Source organism: Pogonomyrmex barbatus, unplaced genomic scaffold, assembly GCF_055798465.1.
Source record: "Pogonomyrmex barbatus isolate J1 unplaced genomic scaffold, ASM5579846v1 scaffold11, whole genome shotgun sequence".
NCBI classification, from domain to species: domain Eukaryota; kingdom Metazoa; phylum Arthropoda; class Insecta; order Hymenoptera; family Formicidae; genus Pogonomyrmex; species Pogonomyrmex barbatus.
In genome coordinates this window covers 8,382,518-8,404,124 of record NW_028297107.1, presented here as the reverse complement: position 1 = coordinate 8,404,124, position 21,607 = coordinate 8,382,518, and the positions used below count along the sequence as shown (strand labels likewise).

General features: G+C 42.3%; 2 protein-coding genes and 4 pseudogenes across 2 annotated transcripts; 2 read left to right on the top strand and 4 right to left on the bottom strand.

Moving 5' to 3' along the window:
- Window positions 1–21,607, top strand: part of LOC148937806 (uncharacterized) — a 50,072-nt pseudogene that overhangs the window by 968 nt on the left and 27,497 nt on the right.
- Window positions 186–1,571, bottom strand: LOC148937812 (uncharacterized; annotated as a pseudogene).
- On the bottom strand, window positions 2,070–2,910 carry LOC148937811 (uncharacterized; annotated as a pseudogene).
- LOC148937810 (uncharacterized) lies at window positions 6,820–8,001 on the top strand. Its single transcript, XM_089071178.1, has 2 exons — window positions 6,820–6,824; window positions 7,098–8,001. Exons 1-2 carry the CDS (start codon window positions 6,820–6,822, stop codon window positions 7,999–8,001), a joined length of 909 nt encoding a protein of 302 aa, XP_088927304.1.
- On the bottom strand, window positions 13,530–16,985 carry LOC148937809 (uncharacterized). The gene is given in 2 exon segments (XM_089070934.1): window positions 13,530–15,746; window positions 15,748–16,985. Coding segments are annotated over 2 exon segments (3,168 nt in total). The 5' UTR covers window positions 16,923–16,985; the 3' UTR covers window positions 13,530–13,753.
- On the bottom strand, window positions 16,981–20,832 carry LOC148937808 (uncharacterized; annotated as a pseudogene).

Below are 21,607 nucleotides of genomic sequence, written 5' to 3'. Positions count from 1 at the left end.
GTAGAAATTGACGTAGGAAAAAAAAGGAAAAAAAAGCGCCGTTATTCCGGCTGCAATAAATGTACGTGTCGCAACATGTTCATTTCGAACAATCTCGAAAAATCCGTTATTCAATGAAAATAATGTTAGTCGGTAAATGGACACTTTTCCTTAATTTTTTTCTTGTTTTTTAATAATAAATACTGAATGTGCTCATTTCTATTTGATCAAGTTCTCACGTAGGAAACAATAAATTTTGATGGCGATGGAAAATGAGAAACTACAAAAAAAGTGAACTATAGAAAAATGAAATGAATTCAATAAGAAAAAAAGATATTATCCTTTTTTCATTGATGTTTTTTATTGATTATACCAATAAATAATATCTTATTATAACTGAAATATTATTTTATTTTAAGATGGGAAATAGGAAAATTTGTTTTGATTGAAATCATATTTTTAAATGTGAAAACGTTTTTATTCACATTTTTGTTACATCGTCTTTTTTTCATACATACTAAAAACTAAAGCTAACAATTCGCAATCGACGAGTTGATGTCTATCGAAGATATCGCTATCGCGTATCATGTATGGTACCTTCTCGGGATTTGTTATAATATATGCAATGTTGGAGAATCACGTATACTTTTCATCGATCGTTTCAACGAGTTTGTCTAGTTGATTGAATGTTATATCAATACATTCGGCGAGATTAAACATACGGCGTAGCATCGATTCGACCATTATAATGCGTACGTTTGAAGATTCAAGACGTACGAGTGTAACGTTGTTCATCATACAAACTCGGACTGTTAACGGTCCGACGCTTATAAAATTGTCTTTGTAATTGTTTCGTAGCAATTTGTAGATATTCCATTGCTGCTCATGGAGTCCTTTCCATGTTTCGAGAGACAGTATCAACTCTTGTCCTCGATGATCTCCTAGGGCAATCTCTACGTAGCTCGGTGGACCAACATTGATTCCAATTTCCAGAAACTTGAAGCCAGGTTGTAACGTCTGCTCATCAAGCGCACCGTGCGAGGCTCCATCGAAATGCTGTATAACAGAAATTAAGGACATAATATTGCATAATGTTGCAAAAAGAAAGAAAGAAAATGTCGAACTTACGCGTTACGTTCCTTCTTCGTTTCATCATCGTACAGTGCACTGCTTCCTTTGGCGGAGTACATTGCGTGTGGATCGTTCGTACAAACGAATGATGGAGAAGCGGAGTACGTTGCGTATGGTTCGTTTGTACAAACGAATGATGGAGGACTGATCGCACCCGCGTAAATTTTGACACGACAGAGCGTTAATCCCTCCTTCCTCTCATTTGAAAGATGGAGTGAACAAAAAATCCAATGACCTCGCTGAACGACAATACTCTATTATGATAGTATTTCGTGAATAGGCATGTTATAGTGGCCAAGAAAAAGACAAAGAATCGTACAATTGCAGATAGCACATCGAATTTACTGTTATAGTGATTATAAACTGAAAGAAAAAAAGAATGCGTCATTATCAATTAATTATAAAATTTTTATTTCAAGAAAAAAACCTAATCAGCTAAAAAATATGTAAAAAGAAAAAAAAGAAAATGTAAATAAAAAGTTTCACGCTTCAATCATAACGCAATTTCTTTGTCATCGATGAGTCGATCGAACGTTACATTGAAAAAATGTATAGGATCGTTGGAATATTAAGTAATCATCAATGTAATAGCGGGGAAAAGGAATAAAAGAAAATATATTATATGTTATATATATTTATTTAAGATTATCTGCCCATCAATTAAATAATTTAAATACATTTTGTAACGCGCAATTGGTATAATGATATCCACATCGTATAGAATTATCAGCATCTAGATTATTTAAAGAATCTATGTCTTCGTAATTCGCATCCAGGGTCTCGATGTACACGCGCTCTTGTTCATCGTCCAGAAGCAAATTCCGCAATCATTTTCGTTTTTCGTCCCTTGACATATATGACAGCATCATCATCGTCGTCGTCGTCGTTATCTTCTTTCGTACTATGCACAGCTTTCGTAATCAAACTTTTAGCTTCGCTGTACGGAATCGTTCCGTCGTTCCATCGCAATCTATGATGATGACGTATCACCCAGCGTGCGCGAGATTTGTCGGCATTTGCCAGGAAATGCCACGGTATAGGGCTTGCGAAAATGTAATGAGAGAGAACGGTCCGTTCTTTGAGAGCAGCAAACTCTTTTACGACAAACTGTCCTTCAACGAGAAAACCTTGCAGGTCTACGAACGTTGGCACAGACATGACTGTCGAGAAGAAGATTGCGATCGATTTCGATGTATAGATTTTATTGTCTCTCATATACCAGCGATGCTCTTAGGTGATCTTGCGTACAACATTGGTCAACGGGTTGTACTAAACCACGCGATCGTGTATAATGAGACAGTACGCGGTGGTATTCATCGGTACGTTCTCCTTAGTCTCAAATTCCAATCTCACATCCACGGTTGCGCTCTTGACTGATTCATTTTGTCGAGAAAAATCGATGATTACGAATGTACCGTAACGTAGAAAAGACGTGAGGGTAAGACTTGGCTCGAGATACTCGTATCCGTAGTAGTTTTTGCAGAAACGCGCGTACATTTCGTACACAAACCATCTGTTTTTTTCGAAATCCAGATTCATATCGTCGTACGGATAACATTCTGAGTTCAGATAGAATTTTACGTTGGTCAAGTTGCAGTCGTCGAATCGGCTCGTGTCCTCGGCCATGATGTTCTTTCGGCCTGTTTGCAAAGCGAAGATGACATATCGCAGCTTCTCCAACTGAGTAGCGGTCTTGATGGCCCACGAATGCTTGGTTGTACGCTGTAACAGCGGAAACTCGTACAGATCCCACGAGCGAAAAGCCATGCTCAAGTATCCGCTCTTCAAAGTGCGCAGCATCGATAGTTTTGTTATCTCGTTCAATAACACGGCATTCCATTGTATCTTGAATAAGTCGATCACGGGATCCAATGCCGAATTTCCCATCAGGCAATTGTTGTCGTTGCGCGATTGTATTAAGATCAACTCGTGACGAGCGTTGATTACCACGCGTCTGTAATCCTCGCAGAATTCCAACAGTACGTAGAGAGGTACGCAAAAGTTAAAATATCTATCCGCGTTTGGTACACGCATGCCAGCCAGCATTTCTCAGAATCACGCTTCTCTCGGATGACGTCATTACGTAGTATTTGAGCGCGCTAGTTATGCCCACGTTTCTGTTACGATCAATCTCCACGCTATCGAGCTCGTATCGAATCTCAATCTCGAACATGAACGCCACAAAATTATTTCCCAACATCACATCAGATCCGTCGACAACATTTTTCTTCGTTAATTTTCCCTCGATATATAGAAAGCTTTCGTACGGCAATGTACAGATCCTGTTGCTGTATGGGTATTCTTATCTCATCACTGTACCAAAACGTTGTATTGGCGAACGGGTTATACGTATGAGTTTCATTCTTGACGATGCGATCGTCGAAGATTGGCTCGTCTTCGATGTTTAGGATGTCAGTCATCTCACAAGTTGCGTACCGCGAATCCTAAAACTTGTAAAAATTTAACGTTCGATGCGTTGAGTTTCTTTCTCTTTTTGATGCAACCGGATGAGCGAGTATTGTCGATTGATGTTTTCTTTATAAAAGATGCGTTATCTCTCTGCGCGTGCTTCGCTTCGTTCAACACGACCAAATGTCGCGCTCGCGTTATCGCTGTCGCCGTCGTACGTGCAATCTGATCTCTTCTCCTCTGAAATCGAGCAATCGTCCGTTCTGATTAACAATGCATATCGTTAGCTCCGTAATGCTCAGTACGATGACTGGCAAGTAAATGATTTGCATCGGCCTTTCCGATATCTTATATCCTGGTGGCACGCTCGGCGAAAATTCATGTATCGTGTGCACACTTTTGTCGTTGCTATACACGCCCGCGATCACGTTGCACTCTACACGGATAATGTTTATATTCATTATGTTGATTGACATGTCCGATTTATACCACTTTCGCGGTTGCAATATACGCCCAAATAAGAAGGGAGGGTGTGCGTCACGGCGGGGCCCGACCACGAACCAGTCGTGAAAACTCGTAATTATTTTGCGAAAAAATACCACCTCAGCCAGGAATCGAACCTGGATCTCCTGCTTACCGGGCAGGCATCTTATCCTTTCGACTACCGAGGCATGTGATGATATTTATCGCAAATAACGTGTTTAGAATAATACGTCAACAATACAATGATACATGTACGCTTTGACAAGAAATCAAGCAGCGATCCAATGTTATTGGGCTTGTTAAATGTTTGTAAAATTTATTCTGTAATCACATTTAATCTCACACCTCATCGTATTGTAATTTGCACGGAGCACTATCGGGTATTCACCAATGTCATCATCGCCGCGCGCGGTGTTACCGGCGTTACCATCGGATGTGTCGCGTCGCGAATGTTTTCGTAAAATCTCACGTTTCAAAAATTCATTTATGGCTTTCAGTTCGTACGACCCCTCGGGAATCGTAATTTTTGCGTCGTCTTTGTCAAAATAAAATTTATTGTTCGAAACGTTTACATTCGGTATTGTGTGATAAATCTCTAAAATTGTTAGATCAAGCTCGTAGTCATCGTCGTTCAAATCTCTGGCTGAAAAGTAGTTTGCCGCGAGACGCTTTCCCGCTAACGTAAGCGTCAGCGACATGATGGAAAAACGTTCAACGAATACTGAAACGTTGCGGCATTTTGTCAGACTTAATAATAATTCATGGGCATCGACCGTTTGGAGAAACCACAAACACAGCTGTCCGTAGACGCTCTGATCGGACGTTCGTCTGATAGGACGTTCGATTGTACTCTATCATAACATTGTCTTCGAAATATCGTACCAGTTCCTTCGGCGGTCGAAGATTACCGAAACTGTCGAAATATATAACACGATCGTTTCTCTTTGCGTACGCTACCCAATGAGTGCCGGGACCCATCGTGTCATCCAGATTTACGATACCGCTCTCTTTTCGACGCGCGCCGCTAATCGGTAATGCGTCACGCATGAAAACGCCTCTGAAGTATGGTACGCCCATATGCTTCGCCAGTTGATCCAATTGTACGTTGGTAGTTACCCGTAGATATTTTTATTGTCTCTTTGACGTTTTTTTTTCTTTTTTTCTTTTTTCGCTGTTACACCTCGTCCGCCTTTGTACGGAGCGAAATATAGTCCCCGTCCGTATTTGTACGGAGCGAGATACAATTCCTGTCCGCGCGTTTCGACGTTGCGCGATTGTGACGTTGTAGTTCCTCGAGCTGACGTTGTATGGCTTTCTTGTCGTTTACCGCCTTCGCCACGTTGGCCGCTCCGCCAATCACCATGGAACCGAGCGCGCCCAACATTGGCAGAATCGGTAATATGCCGCCTCATTTCGCCGTTGGAAGTATTCGCTTTTTCCTTGTTTTCGCTTTCATACCCATCTTGGTCTTGGCTTTCATCGCTGCCCAAACAGCTGTAGCGGCAGCTTTTTCGTCCAAATTCGAATCTCTCGCAATGACGCGTCCTAGGACTTTATCGGCGAGTATCTTATCCGCCGCGTGTCTGTCGGTGAGATCGTTGCTATGAGAATACGCAATGTCGTGTTCACGGCACGCCGCGTCTAGTGGATTTATGCCCGTTTCACCTCTGGCTAATCGCTTTTTCAGCCGAGTACTCGGACCGCAAAACTGATAGCCGGGAATATGTAACTCGAAAGGAAGCGCACTTATCACTCGATTGAGCAGTCCTCCAACGCAGCCTTTGTTCGTTGCTGCTGACATATGTTACAATCCTTTATCTTCGGTGCGGGGCCGTCTATATGCGTGCGTTGCCACGATTGATTATAATGCTCGACGCAGCGACGATAGATTTGAACCTCCAAATCCGCCTTTATATGCTCCGGAAGTTTGTCCCACACGTGGTCGATATAATCGCCACATATGCGTAACAATATGATCTTCGATATATATTGCAACTGTTCAGCGCGCAAATCCCAAATATCAAATAGATGCGATAGCGCGAGATACATTTTTGCTACTGAGCGAATCGCGGTTTCGCGCGCCTATAAATATAGGCGTTTAATCAAAGCCTAGATAACGCAGTGTGAACATGAAATTCGTGCGGCACCCGCAGATGATACACGTCGTGAACTATGACGAGAAAGCGCAAATGATGGGAGACATCGCGACGAAGCGCTAGCATGGTGAAATATTACCGAGTACTATACGCGCGATTATTTGCGATCCATCGAATTGCGGTAAAACCAACGTTCTCATAAGTTTGCTCGAGAGTCCGCACGGTGTACGTTTCGAGAACGTGTACGTGTATTCGAAGTCATTGCAACAACCAAAATATCGATATCTCGAAACTTTGTTGGCATCGATCGACGAAATCTATTTTACGTTTTCCAACAACAGTGACGTCATTCACCGAGCGAGGCACGTCTCAATTCGATCTTCGTCTTCGACGACATTGCATGTGATAAGCAAGATGTGATGAGAGAATATTTCTCGATGGGTCGCCACTCGAACGTCGACTGCTTCTATCTCTGTCAGACGTATGCGAAGATACCTAAACATCTGATACGCGACAATGCGAACTTGCTGATCTTATTTAAACTGGATGGTACCAACTTGAAACATGTTTACAATGATCATGTGAATACTGACATGTCGTATGATGAATTCTGTGCGTTATGCCGCGATTGTTGGCGGCGCGAGTATGGATTCCTAGTGATAGACAAAGATAGTCCGTTTGTCAACGGGCAGAAAAGAATTTAACACGTTCGCGGTACATAATGTGGTTAGTCGATGTTGATATGTCAATTAGGCAACATGAATAACATCAAAGATCGCGAGAAAATAGCAAAACAGATTGCGAAAACGAGCGATTCGATTCGCAAAAAATATCGCGCTTTGAAAACTGGTAAAATAGATGAAGATGTAGCTTTGGAGAGACGCTTCAAATCCATCGTCGAACCTCTAAAACAGATTGTTGAGGAAACACATCCAATTAAAAAAGTAGCCAATGTTGCAAAGGATATCAGTATTAAGAAAAAAAAGAACGTGAAGACAGCGATGACGATGACGATACTACTACTACTACTACTACTACTACTACTACTACTAACAGGGATTCGTATTGGACGGATGTTGGATGGTTGAAATTATCGCCGCAATCTAAAAAGCGTACAAAACAATTGAATACCGCGTCAGATTCATTCACGTTCGATTCTACATCGATAGAACCATTAAAAGAACTACCGAAAATATCGCTATTTGTGCGAAATGAAAATATTTTTGAAACAAAAGACGTTAGTGAACCGTCACTTGAAACAACCATCAAACAGAATTTGCAAACGCATGGAAGTCGTGAGACGCTTCATGGTCAGCTAGGACCATTGGGACGAAAGTATGTGGGCCTTTTTCTCGGTGACGATATAGATAAAGCGATCGATAATGTGTACGGTACCTATTTCGACAAAAGTGGTACAATGCTCGGTGACAAAAAGTTTGACGTTGACAAAAATGACTCCATAATCATAGACAATGTGAGATACAATGATACACCAGGATTATACGAATTGATCTTCAAGAGACTTCCCGATGAAGCTATATTTACCGAAGATGACAAACAAACGTATAAAAGTATACTATTAACAACGAATGCTCATAGACGTGGTCACAGCGCCCATAATCCCATCATGGGCAACAAGGGATACAAGTACATTAATATCATCGCTCCGCTCGTATCTACATATAAAAGAAGCAGTAAAAAGGGTGCAGGCATGAATAATATATCATCCACCATGAAGTTAAATGATAACAAGATCGATTACGTGTATTGGGACGATCCCAACGAACTGGTGGATCGACTTCGATTACTCGACGCTTCGCACCGAGCTAGTCACAACGCTCACGACAACGAGATGCTGTCGATCATCGAGGAACTTCGCGAAGCCGGCATTATTATACATTAAATCGCGTGTCAACGAAACGAGCTAGTCGATTGAGGAAGAAAACTTTAATTGTAATATATCTTATTTACACGCATTAATATCAAACATCGTCGAAACATGAGATCGTCAAAATCCGATGAACGTGAAAAAAATATTAACTCCGTAAGGCGACGACTCGTCGAGGAATTGCACGCTCCAGCCAGAAGAAATTTTCCACGAAGACGTGTCATAATTCGAGGATACGACGATCTGTGGCAAGCTGATATCAAGATGCGCCCATATTCAAATTTCAACAGAGATCATCATTACATACTCACCGTTATCGATGCGTTGAGCAAATATGCCTGGGCCGTACCACTCAAGAGCAAGGTCGGAAGCGAGACGAGTAATGCTATCACCGAGATAATTCGAGAGAGCGGAAGATGCCCGAAAAATTTGCAAACGGATATGGGGAAGGAGTTTTACAACGCCGATGTGCAGAAACTCTTGAAAAAACATAGCGTTAATCATTATTCCACGTATTTGATATTGAAGGCATCGATCGTCGAACGGTTTAATCGCACACTTAAAAACGACATGTGGAAGATGTTTACACTTAATGGTACTTACAAATGGGTCGACGCGCTGTCGCGTCTCGTGTTAGATTACAACGCGCACAAACATCGTACTATTGGCATGCGACCCATTGACGTAATCCCGTAACCTATCTACTCGAAGACTATCGCGGAGAATTCGTTGCTGGAGCGTTCTACGAGCACGAGTTGCATCGCGTGACTCATCCGGACGTGTATCTCGTGGAGAAAGTACTGCGTAGGAAAGGAGATAAGGTTTACGTCAAGTGGCTAGGATTCAATGGGTCACATAATTCTTGGATACACAAAAATAATGTGATTTAATTCATTTATTGTAAACAAATATAAAAATATTTATATAAAAAATTTTTAATTCATTCATTTTATTGTAAAAACAAATAAAAAAATATTTATATAAAAATATATACAATAAGTCTTATTTTTTCTTCCATTACATTTTCGTAAAGAAACTATACAGAGGGACTAACTACGATGAACTTAAGATAATATATAAAATGTATAAAATTACGGAAAATACGTACATATGTACATATAAACTACAAATACATATAAACTATAAGAAATACATACATATGTATATGCATACGTACATATGTGCATAAACTACAAGTATGTATATACATACGTACATACGTACATATGTATATGCATACATATATACTGTTGTGCGGGTCGTTTCGAAGGATCGGTCCAGGAGTCGGCGGAGAAGACACATTCACTACTTCTTCTTTATTTGAATAAATTTTATTAAAACTTAATACAGTTTGTCTTTACTAGTTCGGACCGCGACAGACGTGACGGCACACGGATCTCGACGAGTCCTTTCCTCATCTCGGTCTCCCGTTTTTATCCTGTTCTGGGCGGCCGGTCCTTGCCGTGTCATCAACATGGTTGTCAGCGTTCGCGGTATATTTCTGGGTCGCGCGGCGGTTTTCCACGTAAGGGCCGCGCAACTCGGTTAACAGTTGCTTCACGTCGAACGATTTCACAATATTTGCGCGATTAACACGGTAGCGTTGGTAATCGCCACCGCTTAGTAAAATAATAATTCATCGGATAAAATATCGCTTGCCGCAATCCGCTTTGTCAGCGGTGGGCGCGATTGCATTCTCGGCGCTCGCGACATCCCTCCCCCTGTGATGGAAGGGAACCATGGGGTTCGGCTTTCATGTGTCCCTTACTTGGCGCTCGCGGCATCCCTCCCCCCCTTCGATGGAAGGTGATCTTACTTGTTAGTTTACATATGTTGTCGCGTGACTGTAATATAATCGTGTGCTTATGACTAATATAACATAGCATCGTCGCGGCGCCTCTGTGCGGTCTCGCTTTTCTTCTGCTTTTTATTTTTGTTTTTGTTTATGCGCCATGTTATTAATCCTATTATAGTTATTATTACTACGCAGGTGCCTGTTCCCATAGAGTATACAGTGTATTTATTTTTGAGTAAATTATAATCGCTATCTTCTAGAGTTTCTCTTATTTCTTCTAGACTTATGCTTAACTTGGTTAAATCTACGGGGTTCTTAATTATTTGTCGTAACGTGTCGGTTTTCGCTAGCTTGTTCTTATCGGTGTCCTTATTTTTTATTTCTAATGTTATATTGTATTCGGGGAGGTAGTTTTGAATATATTTTATTCCCTCAATTTTTCGTGTTTTTAATATTACATTTGGTGTGATTAGCTTGCAATTATCTTTTAGTTTTATTTTTCCGGTTCCTTCTAATATAATTTTCTCTTCTATTTGCTTTTCGCACTTAATGCTAATTTCTTGCTTGTGTGCCGTGGAGTAGAGCCACGCTTGCTCCTCCGTCAATGCTATCCACAACGGTGTGTTAGATATCATATGATTCTTTTCGCAGTAATTGAGCTGTCCCGGTGTATGTGTATATATTTGCACCTCGCATGGTGCTGTTGTTTCCGCATAATATGTTGCGAAGTTCTGTTCGCATGTGTATGTGTTTGTTTCTCGTATGCAGCGTTCTAACTCTGCTTCCTCTAGTAATTTGTAGTGGTGATTCTCTTTATCTATAGCTAACAAAGGGTGGTTTATTTTTATGTAGGCGAATACATTCGCATGATCGTGTACTGGTAGTGGTATTGCTTTAACTAATTTAAATGTAGGGTATGCTACTACCGGAAATCGCAAGATTGTGTATATGTATGGACCATCTGAATATGCGCTAAAAGTGATGTATGTGTGTATGGTCTGCCAGTGTTCAATCTGAATTTTAAAAGGAAAGTGTAATCCCATTTGTAATTGTGTAGCCGCTTCTTTAAGGGCTGTTATTATATGTTTGATAGGTAGTAGTCGTGTCGGTATCATTCCGTTTTTCCCGTATGTCAGGTAGTCTATTAGTTTCCGATCGTCGGCGTCCATCGTTCCGAATAATATTTTGCTGACCGACCCGACCGCATCCAGCAGTCCTCGTCGTTTGTCAGTCGTTTTGTATAGCGTTTCTACTTGTGTCAACAGCGTGATCAATTTGGTGTTTTTTCTTTCTATTATTCTCATAATGTTTCGGCAACCTAACTGTGCGTTGCCTATTACTTTTCGGCACTGTATTTCGGTTTCCTCCATATAGTCCTGCAATTGCTGATGTCTGATCTCTAATTCTTTTGCGCTCAGTTTTATCACTAATTTCCATGCCGATTCGGCCTGTCTCAGCTGACCGATTTCTTCGTAGTAGATTCCTGGCTGGTGCGAGAACAATTCCCAGTCAAGATTATGCTGAGAGTCAGGTGTCGCTTGTCCTGCTCTTCTCCACATAAGGAGCATCCTGCAAGTTTAGGTTCAGGTTACTTTTCCGTGAATCTTCGTCGTGCATTTTTTATGCGCTACGTTTAATATTATAAATTGTTCAGTCTGCCGTCGACCGTGGTTTATCGCGTGTCGTAGACGATTTTTTGTTTGTTAAGTGTGTTTCATCAAGTTTCCGTCATGCAGTGCACTAGGTGCGGGCGGGACCATGTCCCAATAATGTGTAGTGAGTGTGTGCGGCGGTCGTACCGCCTGGCGGCCCTACGGGTTGCTGTACGGATGTCGTCCAGGTGGCCGACTACGGTTGTTTGGACGGGGGAGCGTCATCCCCATTTTCAAGCGTGCGTGGAGAGGTCTCCTGTGCCCCCTCAACCCGCCTGCGAGGAGCTCTACCCCCGCGACCCGTTGCGGGTGCGGGTTTGTGTTGCCACCGGGCAACGGTTCGTCGCTGTCCTTCGTGACTGGTGAGTCCTGTATATTTTTTTTTTTTTTTTTTTTTTTTTTTTTTCTATGCTATCTTTGTGATTACTATCTTTATTTTACTGCTTTTGCTTTTTGCTTGTTGCGGGTAATTATTCGTATGCGTTGTTTGCTTAATCTTCGATGAATAATTTGAGTCGGTTCGCGTGCACCGTCGTAATTTTTCGTTTTTGTTTAATTCTGTAATTGACGTCAGAGGTTTTCTCAATTATCTGGTATGGACCTATCCATGGTGCTTCCAATTTCTTCGATCGTCCTCTGCGCACTGCTTCGTCATGCAGGAGGACCTTATCTCCTACTTTGAAAATTTTAGTATTCGTATTTTTGTCTGTATAGTTTTTTGCCTTTTGTTTTGCTTCGCGGATATGTTCCTTTGCTACTCTTTGTGTGGCTCTGAGTCGTTCTCTTAATTCTTGCGCGTAGTTATCGTATGTGTAATATGGTTTCGGCGGCGCTGCCAGGGCTGTAGGTAATGTTGCTTGGTGCCCGTACATCAATTCGAAAGGTGTATAGCCCGTTGCTGTATGCGGTGTTGTATTGTACGTGAACATCGCGTATGGGATCCATTCATCCCAGTTGGTTTGATCCTCATTTATATAATGCCTTAAGTATTCAATCAGAGTCCTGTGCGATCTCTCCAGGGCTCCGTTGCTTTCAGGATGGTACGCGGTTGTTTGAATTTTCGTTATTTTTAAGAGGGTGCATACATCCTTGAACATTTCACTGACGAAATTCGTTCCTTGATCTGTCAGTACTGTCTCCGGTATTCCGAATTCGCATATTATTTTTGTGGTGAACTCTTTGGCAATCGTGTTTGCTTCCTGATCTGATATCGGTATTGCCTTACTAAATTTTGTTAAGTCGTCTTGAAATGTTAGTAGGTATTTATTTCCTTTCATGGTGACCGTGAGTGGTCCTACGATATCCAGGGCGCATTTTTGAAACGGTCTTTCTGCCGTGTCGGTCAGTACTAGAGGCATTTTGGTTTTCTTGCTTAGCTTGTTTTTCTGGCAGTATTCACATTTGGCGATGTATTCTTCCACATCTCGTATTAGTCCGTGCCAATTGTGCATTAGTCGTATTCGATTTACGGTACGTGTTACGCCTTGATGTCCTCCGAGGGGGGCATTATGATATTCGTACATTATTTGCTCCTTGTCTTCTTTATTATATTCGCGTTCTTCCTTGTCGCGCTCGATGCTGTTTATCTGTGTGTCAGGCGCGATCGGGTTTCTGCTGAGCGCGTCAGCATTTGTATTGCCTTTACCTGCCTTGTGTATCACCTCATAGTCGTACTCTTCTAATTTGAGCCTCCATCTGATTAATCGTGAACCAGGATCTGTTATACTAAATAGCCAGATCAATGGCTTGTGATCTGTAATTATTTGAAATTTTGTTCCATAGAGGTATGGTCGAAAATGTTTGACGGCCCATACTATGGCTAACAATTCTTTCTCCGTTGTATTATAGTTTTGTTCCGCTTTATTCAGAATTCTGCTTGCGTATGCAATTGGTCGATCTTGGCCTACTGGCCCTTGCGACAATACTGCTCCGATGGCATATCCGGATGCGTCTGTCGTTACTATAAATTGTTTAGTGAAGTCCGGATAAGCTAGAACTGGTGTGGTCGTTAATTTTTCTTTTAATGTTTCGAATGCGTTCTGTTGTTCCGCTGTCCAAACGAACTTCTCATTCTTTTTTGTTAGTTTTGTCAGGGGTTTTGCTATCTTCGAAAAATTCTCAATGAATCTTCTATAATATCCGGCTAATCCTATGAAGGATTGCACATCTTTTACCCGTTTTGGTATTGGAAAGTTTGCTACGGCCGTTATTTTCGCAGGATCTGGTATTATACCGTTTTCGGAGATAATGTGTCCTAAGTATGTCACTTCCTTTCTTAAGAATTCACATTTATTCGGTTGTAGTTTCAGATTGTAGTTTCTCAGTTTTTGAACACTTCAATTAATCTTTTGTTATGCTCTTTCAAATTTGGTCCATATATTACGATATCATCTAGATAGACTAGGCATTTGAGGCCTTGTAATCCGGTTAATACGGAATTCATAAGTCTCTGGAATGTTGCAGGCGCATTTTTTAGTCCAAAAGGCATTCTATTAAATTCATAGTGCCCGTAAGGTGTGGAGAATGCTGTTTTTTGTTTGTGTTCCTCATGCATGGGGATTTGATGGTATCCCGATGCTAAATCCAATGTTGTAAAATATTTCGCGTTTCCTAGTTGATCTAGTATGTCAGTGATATTCGGGAGCGGGAAAGAATCGCCGATTGTTAAGTCATTTAATTTCCGAAAGTCCACAACTATTCGTAATTTTCGCTCTCCAGATGCGTCTATTTTCTTTGGTACTACTAGTAAGGGTGCGTTCCACTGACTCGTGCTGGGGCGGATTATCTCGTCGTCCAGCATTTTCGCTATCTGTTTATTTACTTCTGCCTTGTGCTTCTCTGGTAATCTATATGGTCGGACATTCACCGGCGCGCTATCTGCTCGCGTATTTATTTCATGTGCTACTGCATTAGTGTACGATAGGCGATCGTTTTCTAGGTGGAAGATATCACAGAAATCTTCGCAAATCTGGTGCAAGGTTTTCTTTTCTTCTTTATTTAAATGCTCGGTTCGCATTTGTCTGTGCAGTTTTTCTTTACGAGCTTGAATGGGCTCGTCGCTTGTTTCGTTACTTGACACCTCCATGGTATACATGTGTGCGGCGTCTTTTGTCCTTATCTCGTCCACCGTGACTAGCGGCGTTGTTATCTCCACGGATTCTCCTGTGGTGTTTATCACACTTATTGGACATACGTTTTCTTCCGGTATGACCAAACAATTTCCTATGAAGATTCCGGGTTTGGTTTCGACTGCATTTACTATTCCAATGCTATTCCGATCGGTTACTGCCTGAATTATGGTTTCACTGCGAGGCGTTAGCATGGTTTTCTTGTACGGATAGAGTTTGAACGTTGTGTTGCCAATACGGACTTGTTTTTTCCCATGATCGCATTTCGCTTGTTGTTTATTCAAAAAGTCTAGTCCCAGTATCCCTTCGTAATTTATTGGGAAGTCATCTCTTACTACGTACATAGTGTGTCGTATCTCTCGGTCTCCTAGCGTTATCGTTGCTCTTATCTTTCCGAGTGTGTGTATCTTGTGGCCCGTAACTCCGGTTAGGGCTAAGCGTTCTTCGCGCATTAGTGTGTTTCCCTTTAGATTTCCCACTTTTATTAATGTCAAGGTAGCGCCTGTATCGAGGAGGAAACTTGTTTTTCCCTTTCTTGTCTCTCGCATCGGCAGGGTAATCAAGTCTAACGTGGCGTTTGTGTGAGGCGTATTCACCTGTGTCACTTGATGCTCGCGTACGGTTCGCGTTATCTTTGTTCTCGGTTTCTCTTCTTCTTCGTCGTCGCCACTGCTTGTGAACGATAAGTCATCGCTCTCCCTTTGCTGCTTATTCTTTTTCTTTATTACAGCGGTATTTATTTGTCGCTCCTTTTCATTATCTTGCCTCGTGCGTCTCGGTTGCCCCTTTCTCGGGCGGCCGTTCAGTGACCAGCATTCGTCGCGCTTATGACCTGCCTTTTTGCAGTACGAGCAGTATTTCTCAATATTATTTACGTTCGTCGGTCGTTCGGCTCGCGGTAGCGGATATTTATTTATGTATCGGCTTGAACGACAGTCGCGCGCCAAATGTCCTAGCCTACCGCATTTGTGGCACTCCAGTTTTTGATTTCGATTTCTATACTGTTCTTGGTTGCTTCTAGCTTTCTCGTTATTATACATTTTTATAGGTTGGCTACCTTTTAATTTTTCTTCGGCTGTCGCGCCTAGCATCGCGGCTGTTAAATTCGTATAGTTCCTGGATCGTACTATTGTTTGTATCTCGTCACGTAATCCTAGTTGGAAATTTTCTAGGGCTAATTCTTGTATCTAGGATTGCCTTTCGTTGTTCCGCGGTGTGCTCGCGTCCTTCTACCATAGATTGATAGAGTTCCATGGCTAGTTTGTCAACGCGGAGTCCGTATTCTCGCGCGCTTTCCCCGGGTTTTTGACGGGTTATATTAAACTCTCGCTGAATGTGCGTAGTGCTACGCTTTGCCAAATAGCACATTTCGATCTCGCGCTTCAATTGCATGAACGTGCGTATATCTCTTGTTTGGAAATCGTGCATGGCTTTCCCTGTTAGTTTCGTGCACAGGATCGCTTTTAGTAATGATTTTTCGTCGGCAGGATTTATTTCGCTCATCGCGTACGTGCTTGCATTTAAAAATTTTTGAACTTGGTTCCGCGATGATCCGTCCATTTCCGGAATCATATCGCGGGCTTCTTTCAATTTCATAAACGTATGTGCGGGATCTCGCGAATTTCGGACATCGTCTCGTGTACGCCCGTATGTCATTTCTATCGGTTCGTCATTTTCTGCACTCCGATCGTAATTAACGACTTCTAGTTGGCTCATGCGGCCCTGTAGTGCTCGCATGCCTTCTATCAATTCGACCAACATTGCATCTCGCGCGTCGTGCGAAGATTCCGCCGGGTCAGGTTTCCAGTGCGCTTGGCTTAAAGTGGCTCTCATTCGCTTTACTTCGTCGTCCAATTCTTTGTTTACTACTTGTTGTTCTTCCGCGATCGATTTTAACGGTGTGCCCGAGGGTTGATTTGCCATTTCCGCTGGATTTATGTTTCGTGAAGCGGTGTAAAATTCGGTTGGATCGAACACGCTACTGTCGTAAGATGTCAATGAGAATTCTCCGCGGCTAGGATTACTTGCGTTTGTGCCGTCGCTATGGTCAGATCTTGAGTCTGTTGGTTGTAATAGAGCGTCGTCGCGTCTCTCACTACTCGGTAGTAGGCTATTATCTATGTCACTAAGCGAAAACACGCGTTCAATTACAATGTTCGGATGTAATTCCGGTTGACTCGTCAGACTATCGTCCGAATAATAATTACTTAAATCGCGGCGTATGTTATCGCGCGGATCGCGTGAATTTTCCGTCTGCTCAAGGCTCGGAGGGCTCGGGCTGAGCGCTCGGCTGGCTGACGCACTATGTAGCCACGACGTGTTTCTTTGGGCAGGAGTTTGGTTAACTCCCTCGTTCGACATCTACCTACACGCTTTTTTCGCTATCTAATGCGCTTGGCTTAATTTTCTATAACTTACATTACGCTCGCAATTCGCATGTTTGTGACGCGGCGCTGGCTGTTGCGGTAGGTCGTGGCTTCTCCGGTGTCACTGATATGCTCTGCGTTGTGGCTCTACCGGCTCTTTCTCGCTGCAGGGATGTCGACTTCTTTTCCGGCCTTTTCCTTGATTTCCGATCGTTTGTTCCTTCCAGATGACTGGGTACAGCTGCGAAACGATCCCACCGCTGCCACCAGATATGTTGTGCGGGTCGTTTCGAAGGATCGGTCCAGGAGTCGGCGGAGAAGACACATTCACTACTTCTTCTTTATTTGAATAAATTTTATTAAAACTTAATACAGTTTGTCTTTACTAGTTCGGACCGCGACAGACGTGACGGCACACGGATCTCGACGAGTCCTTTCCTCATCTCGGTCTCCCGTTTTTATCCTGTTCTGGGCGGCCGGTCCTTGCCGTGTCATCAACATGGTTGTCAGCGTTCGCGGTATATTTCTGGGTCGCGCGGCGGTTTTCCACGTAAGGGCCGCGCAACTCGGTTAACAGTTGCTTCACGTCGAACGATTTCACAATATTTGCGCGATTAGCACGGTAGCGTTGGTAATCGCCACCGCTTAGTAAAATAATAATTCATCGGATAAAATATCGCTTGCCGCAATCCGCTTTGTCAGCGGTGGGCGCGATTGCATTCTCGGCGCTCGCGACAATACGTACGTACATTACATACTGTACATATGTACATACGTATATATAAACTATAAGAAATACGTGCATATGTACATATATATGTATAAAACTATATAAAAAAAAAATACATGTATATTACAAAGATATTCGCCAATGTCCCCATGGTAACATTTCCGTCGAATCCGGTATGATGTATTGTTTGTCATCGTATGAACTCAGAGCAATTTTTGACTCGGATACCGTATACTTGGTGTAACTTGGATCTTATACATGACTGGCGACGAGTCATTTCGATCTTTTCATTCAAACACCGTATATAATTATCGAACGTTTGTTCGCGCTACGACGTTATTCTTTACATCTTTCGCCTTTTTGGTGTCCTTTTTACCATCCACTCTCATCACGTACATTTCCGCTCTGAGTCTGACAAATTCCGTCATAATCGCACCGTTATTTTCGTCCTTCATTAGGCCGGGTACTTTTTTATTCACGAGAGACATACCATATGCGTTGTCCGTCGGATAATTGCTCGTATCGAATCTAGCGATATCGCGTTTCATCGTCTCGTACACATCATCGCACTCAATGTGATATACAAGACTGTCTGTGTCGGTGTACATGATTTTACATTTGTCGCGATACAACGGTAATATATATTCGTGGTGAAATTCGTACAAGTAGATTTTTGATATATCGAGTATACACATACCCACATAAATCGGCTTGTTGAATTTTACCTGTTGAGTTTACGCAGTTCGACGGCGATTAAATTTTCCGCAAAGACGCTGCGGCTGTGGAAATTTGATTTCGCGATCATTGCCTCCGCACCGTATCGTCCGTCCCATTTCGTTATCAATTTTACATCCACGTGATTCTGGACATTTTCCATCATTTTACCGAATACTGCGTTGTTCATTAATTTGTATAAATTTTTTTCGAAATCGTTTTTTCGCACACATTCTGAGCTGTGTATTAAGTTCGATGTAATCGCGGAGCCAGGTGAATTGAGCGAATTGTAGTACGCAATATATCTTTGCGATACGAAGATTGTGGCGCGTACATTGCTGCAGGTTACGATAGTGGATGATATATCGCTTTTTGTCATATAGCGTCGCGAGAAGTTTATTCTGCCGCGTGCCGGGTAGTTTATCGTGCGTCGGACAGAAAGGTAAGTCAGTGTGTCGGTGCAGATGATGCGGATACTCGAGATCGACCTCGAGAATATAACCCGTAGGCGAATCCGGAGCGATCGCGCTCGCGTCAAACTTCGCGATGTCTTCAACCCATCGAAATTTGGCATAGGGCAGCGGTTGACACATCGCCCATCCGTATAAATTGTTTACGTCGTAGTACATCAAATACGACGACAGTTTCGACGGGTCGTACGAACGCATGTACTTGTTATTGGCCTGCGTGTATCTGTTGGAACATTGACTGAGGCTGCCGCGTATACCGCGCTCGATAAACATAACCATATCGATGTCGGTGAGCAACTCAAATTTTATACGCGTATGTTTCAGCATGGCGTCCCACGTGAAACCTGGCAATGAGCGGGATCGAGACTGTAACTTTTAATACTTTTAATACTTTTTAATACAACTTTCACGGAAATTTTCAAAAACGTCAGCCAATAACTAAACATCAGTCTTCAAATATAGATCGCTATATTCGCCTAAGGTTTCAATAGAGAACCGCTGCCAGATGTTCACGGCGTGCACGTAATCATTCTCCGACACTGTGTTACCGGTCAACGAGCTATAAAATGATTCGCGCGATGGTAGGCGCGTCCTGCAGCTTGTCCGCGCGATCCACGTATTCATAAGGAAAGACACCTTTATGCATCAACAAATTAAAATCCTCGTTCGATAACGTGGAAAATTTGGAATGTAAAATTTTCAATTTCTCTCTACTTAAAAAAGATATCAATTTATCGAGACTGGTACTCAAAATTTGTACGAATCGTAATTGTACAATTTTGCGAATCTGATCTATCTTTGACATGTTTAGTGAATGAAATGTATTTTTCCTTTGTTATCGGCAGCACGTCAATTTTGCCTTCGTACGCCGTAGCTATTTCTGCGATAACAAAGTGCGCGTCATAACCGGATAAATTGTGAAAGACTACAGGAATGCAATATGATTTTTTTATAGTTTAGATTGCAATTCGAATGTGCGGGTAACGACCGATAAGGTGGCAATGATCACGTACCCGCGTGTCGTCTGACGCAAATGATTTCTCACAAATGTGACAACGCGTCGCGCTACGGTATGTCTTCCACTGATCTCTCGATAATGTTTCCATAGGGACATTCGCGGATAACAAAATTTTTATTTGATGCGTCAAATTTTCGAGTTGCCGAACGAACCATGACATGCAACGCAATCTTCGCCGCGACGAAATTGATACGCCGATAACGCATCGTCGTACAAGCATCGCACATAATATCCTACGCTAAATACCTTGTGTTGCTGTTGATATGTGTACGACGTGTTTTCTCTTTCCGGCTCCATCCTTCGCAGTATGCACTCAAGATCCGCATAGACGATGAATGGAAGTCATTCTTTGTTGAAGTAGTTCTTGAAGTCGAGCCACTTGTCGTCCTCATTCGGCAGTCGGATGGCGCAATCGTTCATCCGTTCACAATCCACCGTATGCGATTCCAATTTCTCGGATGAATTAGAATAATGTAAACATCTGCAAACGGAAAACATGATTTTTTAGTATTTTTAGCATTTAAATTAACAATTATAAAATATTTTACATATTTTATTTTACATATTTTGTTAAAAAATGTGCATACCGATCACAAAAGTATTTCTTGTGTTCTTTTTTACTCAGTTGCGAGCTCACAAGACGGGATAAGTTTTTGATGTACGCGAAGTGCCCATTATCGTCGCGCGGATCCTGCACGTACAACAAATTTGCATGTTTCTCCATCTTCTTTGTTGTCAGATGTATTGGGAGAATCTTCTTTTCCTTGATATCGTAGACGTTGATAGAGATTTCGTTGAGATGTTCGAACTTTTTAATTTGATTCAACGTCATCGGAAACGTAATGTCTTGGAGATTTAACACTGTCGTATAATGTGGATACGATGATTCCCGATTTGTATGCCTTTCGATCAGATGCAAGGTCGCGACCACTGACCATGCGAAACACGCATTGTCCATTGACTGCATGTTAATTACTGCTCTCTTTAACATAATTTCCCACGGTAACTCGATGTAACACCCTGCGTGCATGGGATTACATTTATTAACATTAATTGTTAAGTTTAATATACGTGATAGCGCCCATCCACTGTCGCGTTCTTGAAATTCTTCGAGCGATGCCAACATAGGTTCGATGACGTGCTGCTCGTACCACTCATCCACATTTGACACTCGAAAGAGTTCACTATTTTTAATGTTTATACTTTTATTGGCGCGTTTATCGCCCGTCACAAACTCGCCGTTGAACGCGGTGTTCACTTTTACATTATCGTGTCTTTCTATAATGTCTCGCACTCGTTTGAGCACTACACCACCGGCATCTTCCAAAAATCGTCGCGGCTCGATATAGTTCACGTTGATCATCGCACCAGTTAATATACGGCTTTCAAACGCCGTATATTGATTATCAATCTCGCGCCAAACGAGAGATCCATTGTCTCTACTGGTGCTCGCGTACCATTGTCTCTATTGGTACTCGCCACCAACGTGCACGAAACGTCTTTCTAATTGTACCTTTGCAGCGAGTCGTGCGATCCTCGCCACCACAGATTGTCTATTTGCAACGGTGAGTCGAGGACGCTTAACACGACTAAGTTCTTCGAGTTGTTCGATGCACTCGTCGCATTGTTGCAGCCACGCGAAATACTCCACCAAAGTAGCGACCTGGATTGTTCTAGCAGCTCGCGTTCCACTCACTCGAGATGTTCCATTTTTTATACTACGTCCCACGAAGCACTTGCACTTGCAC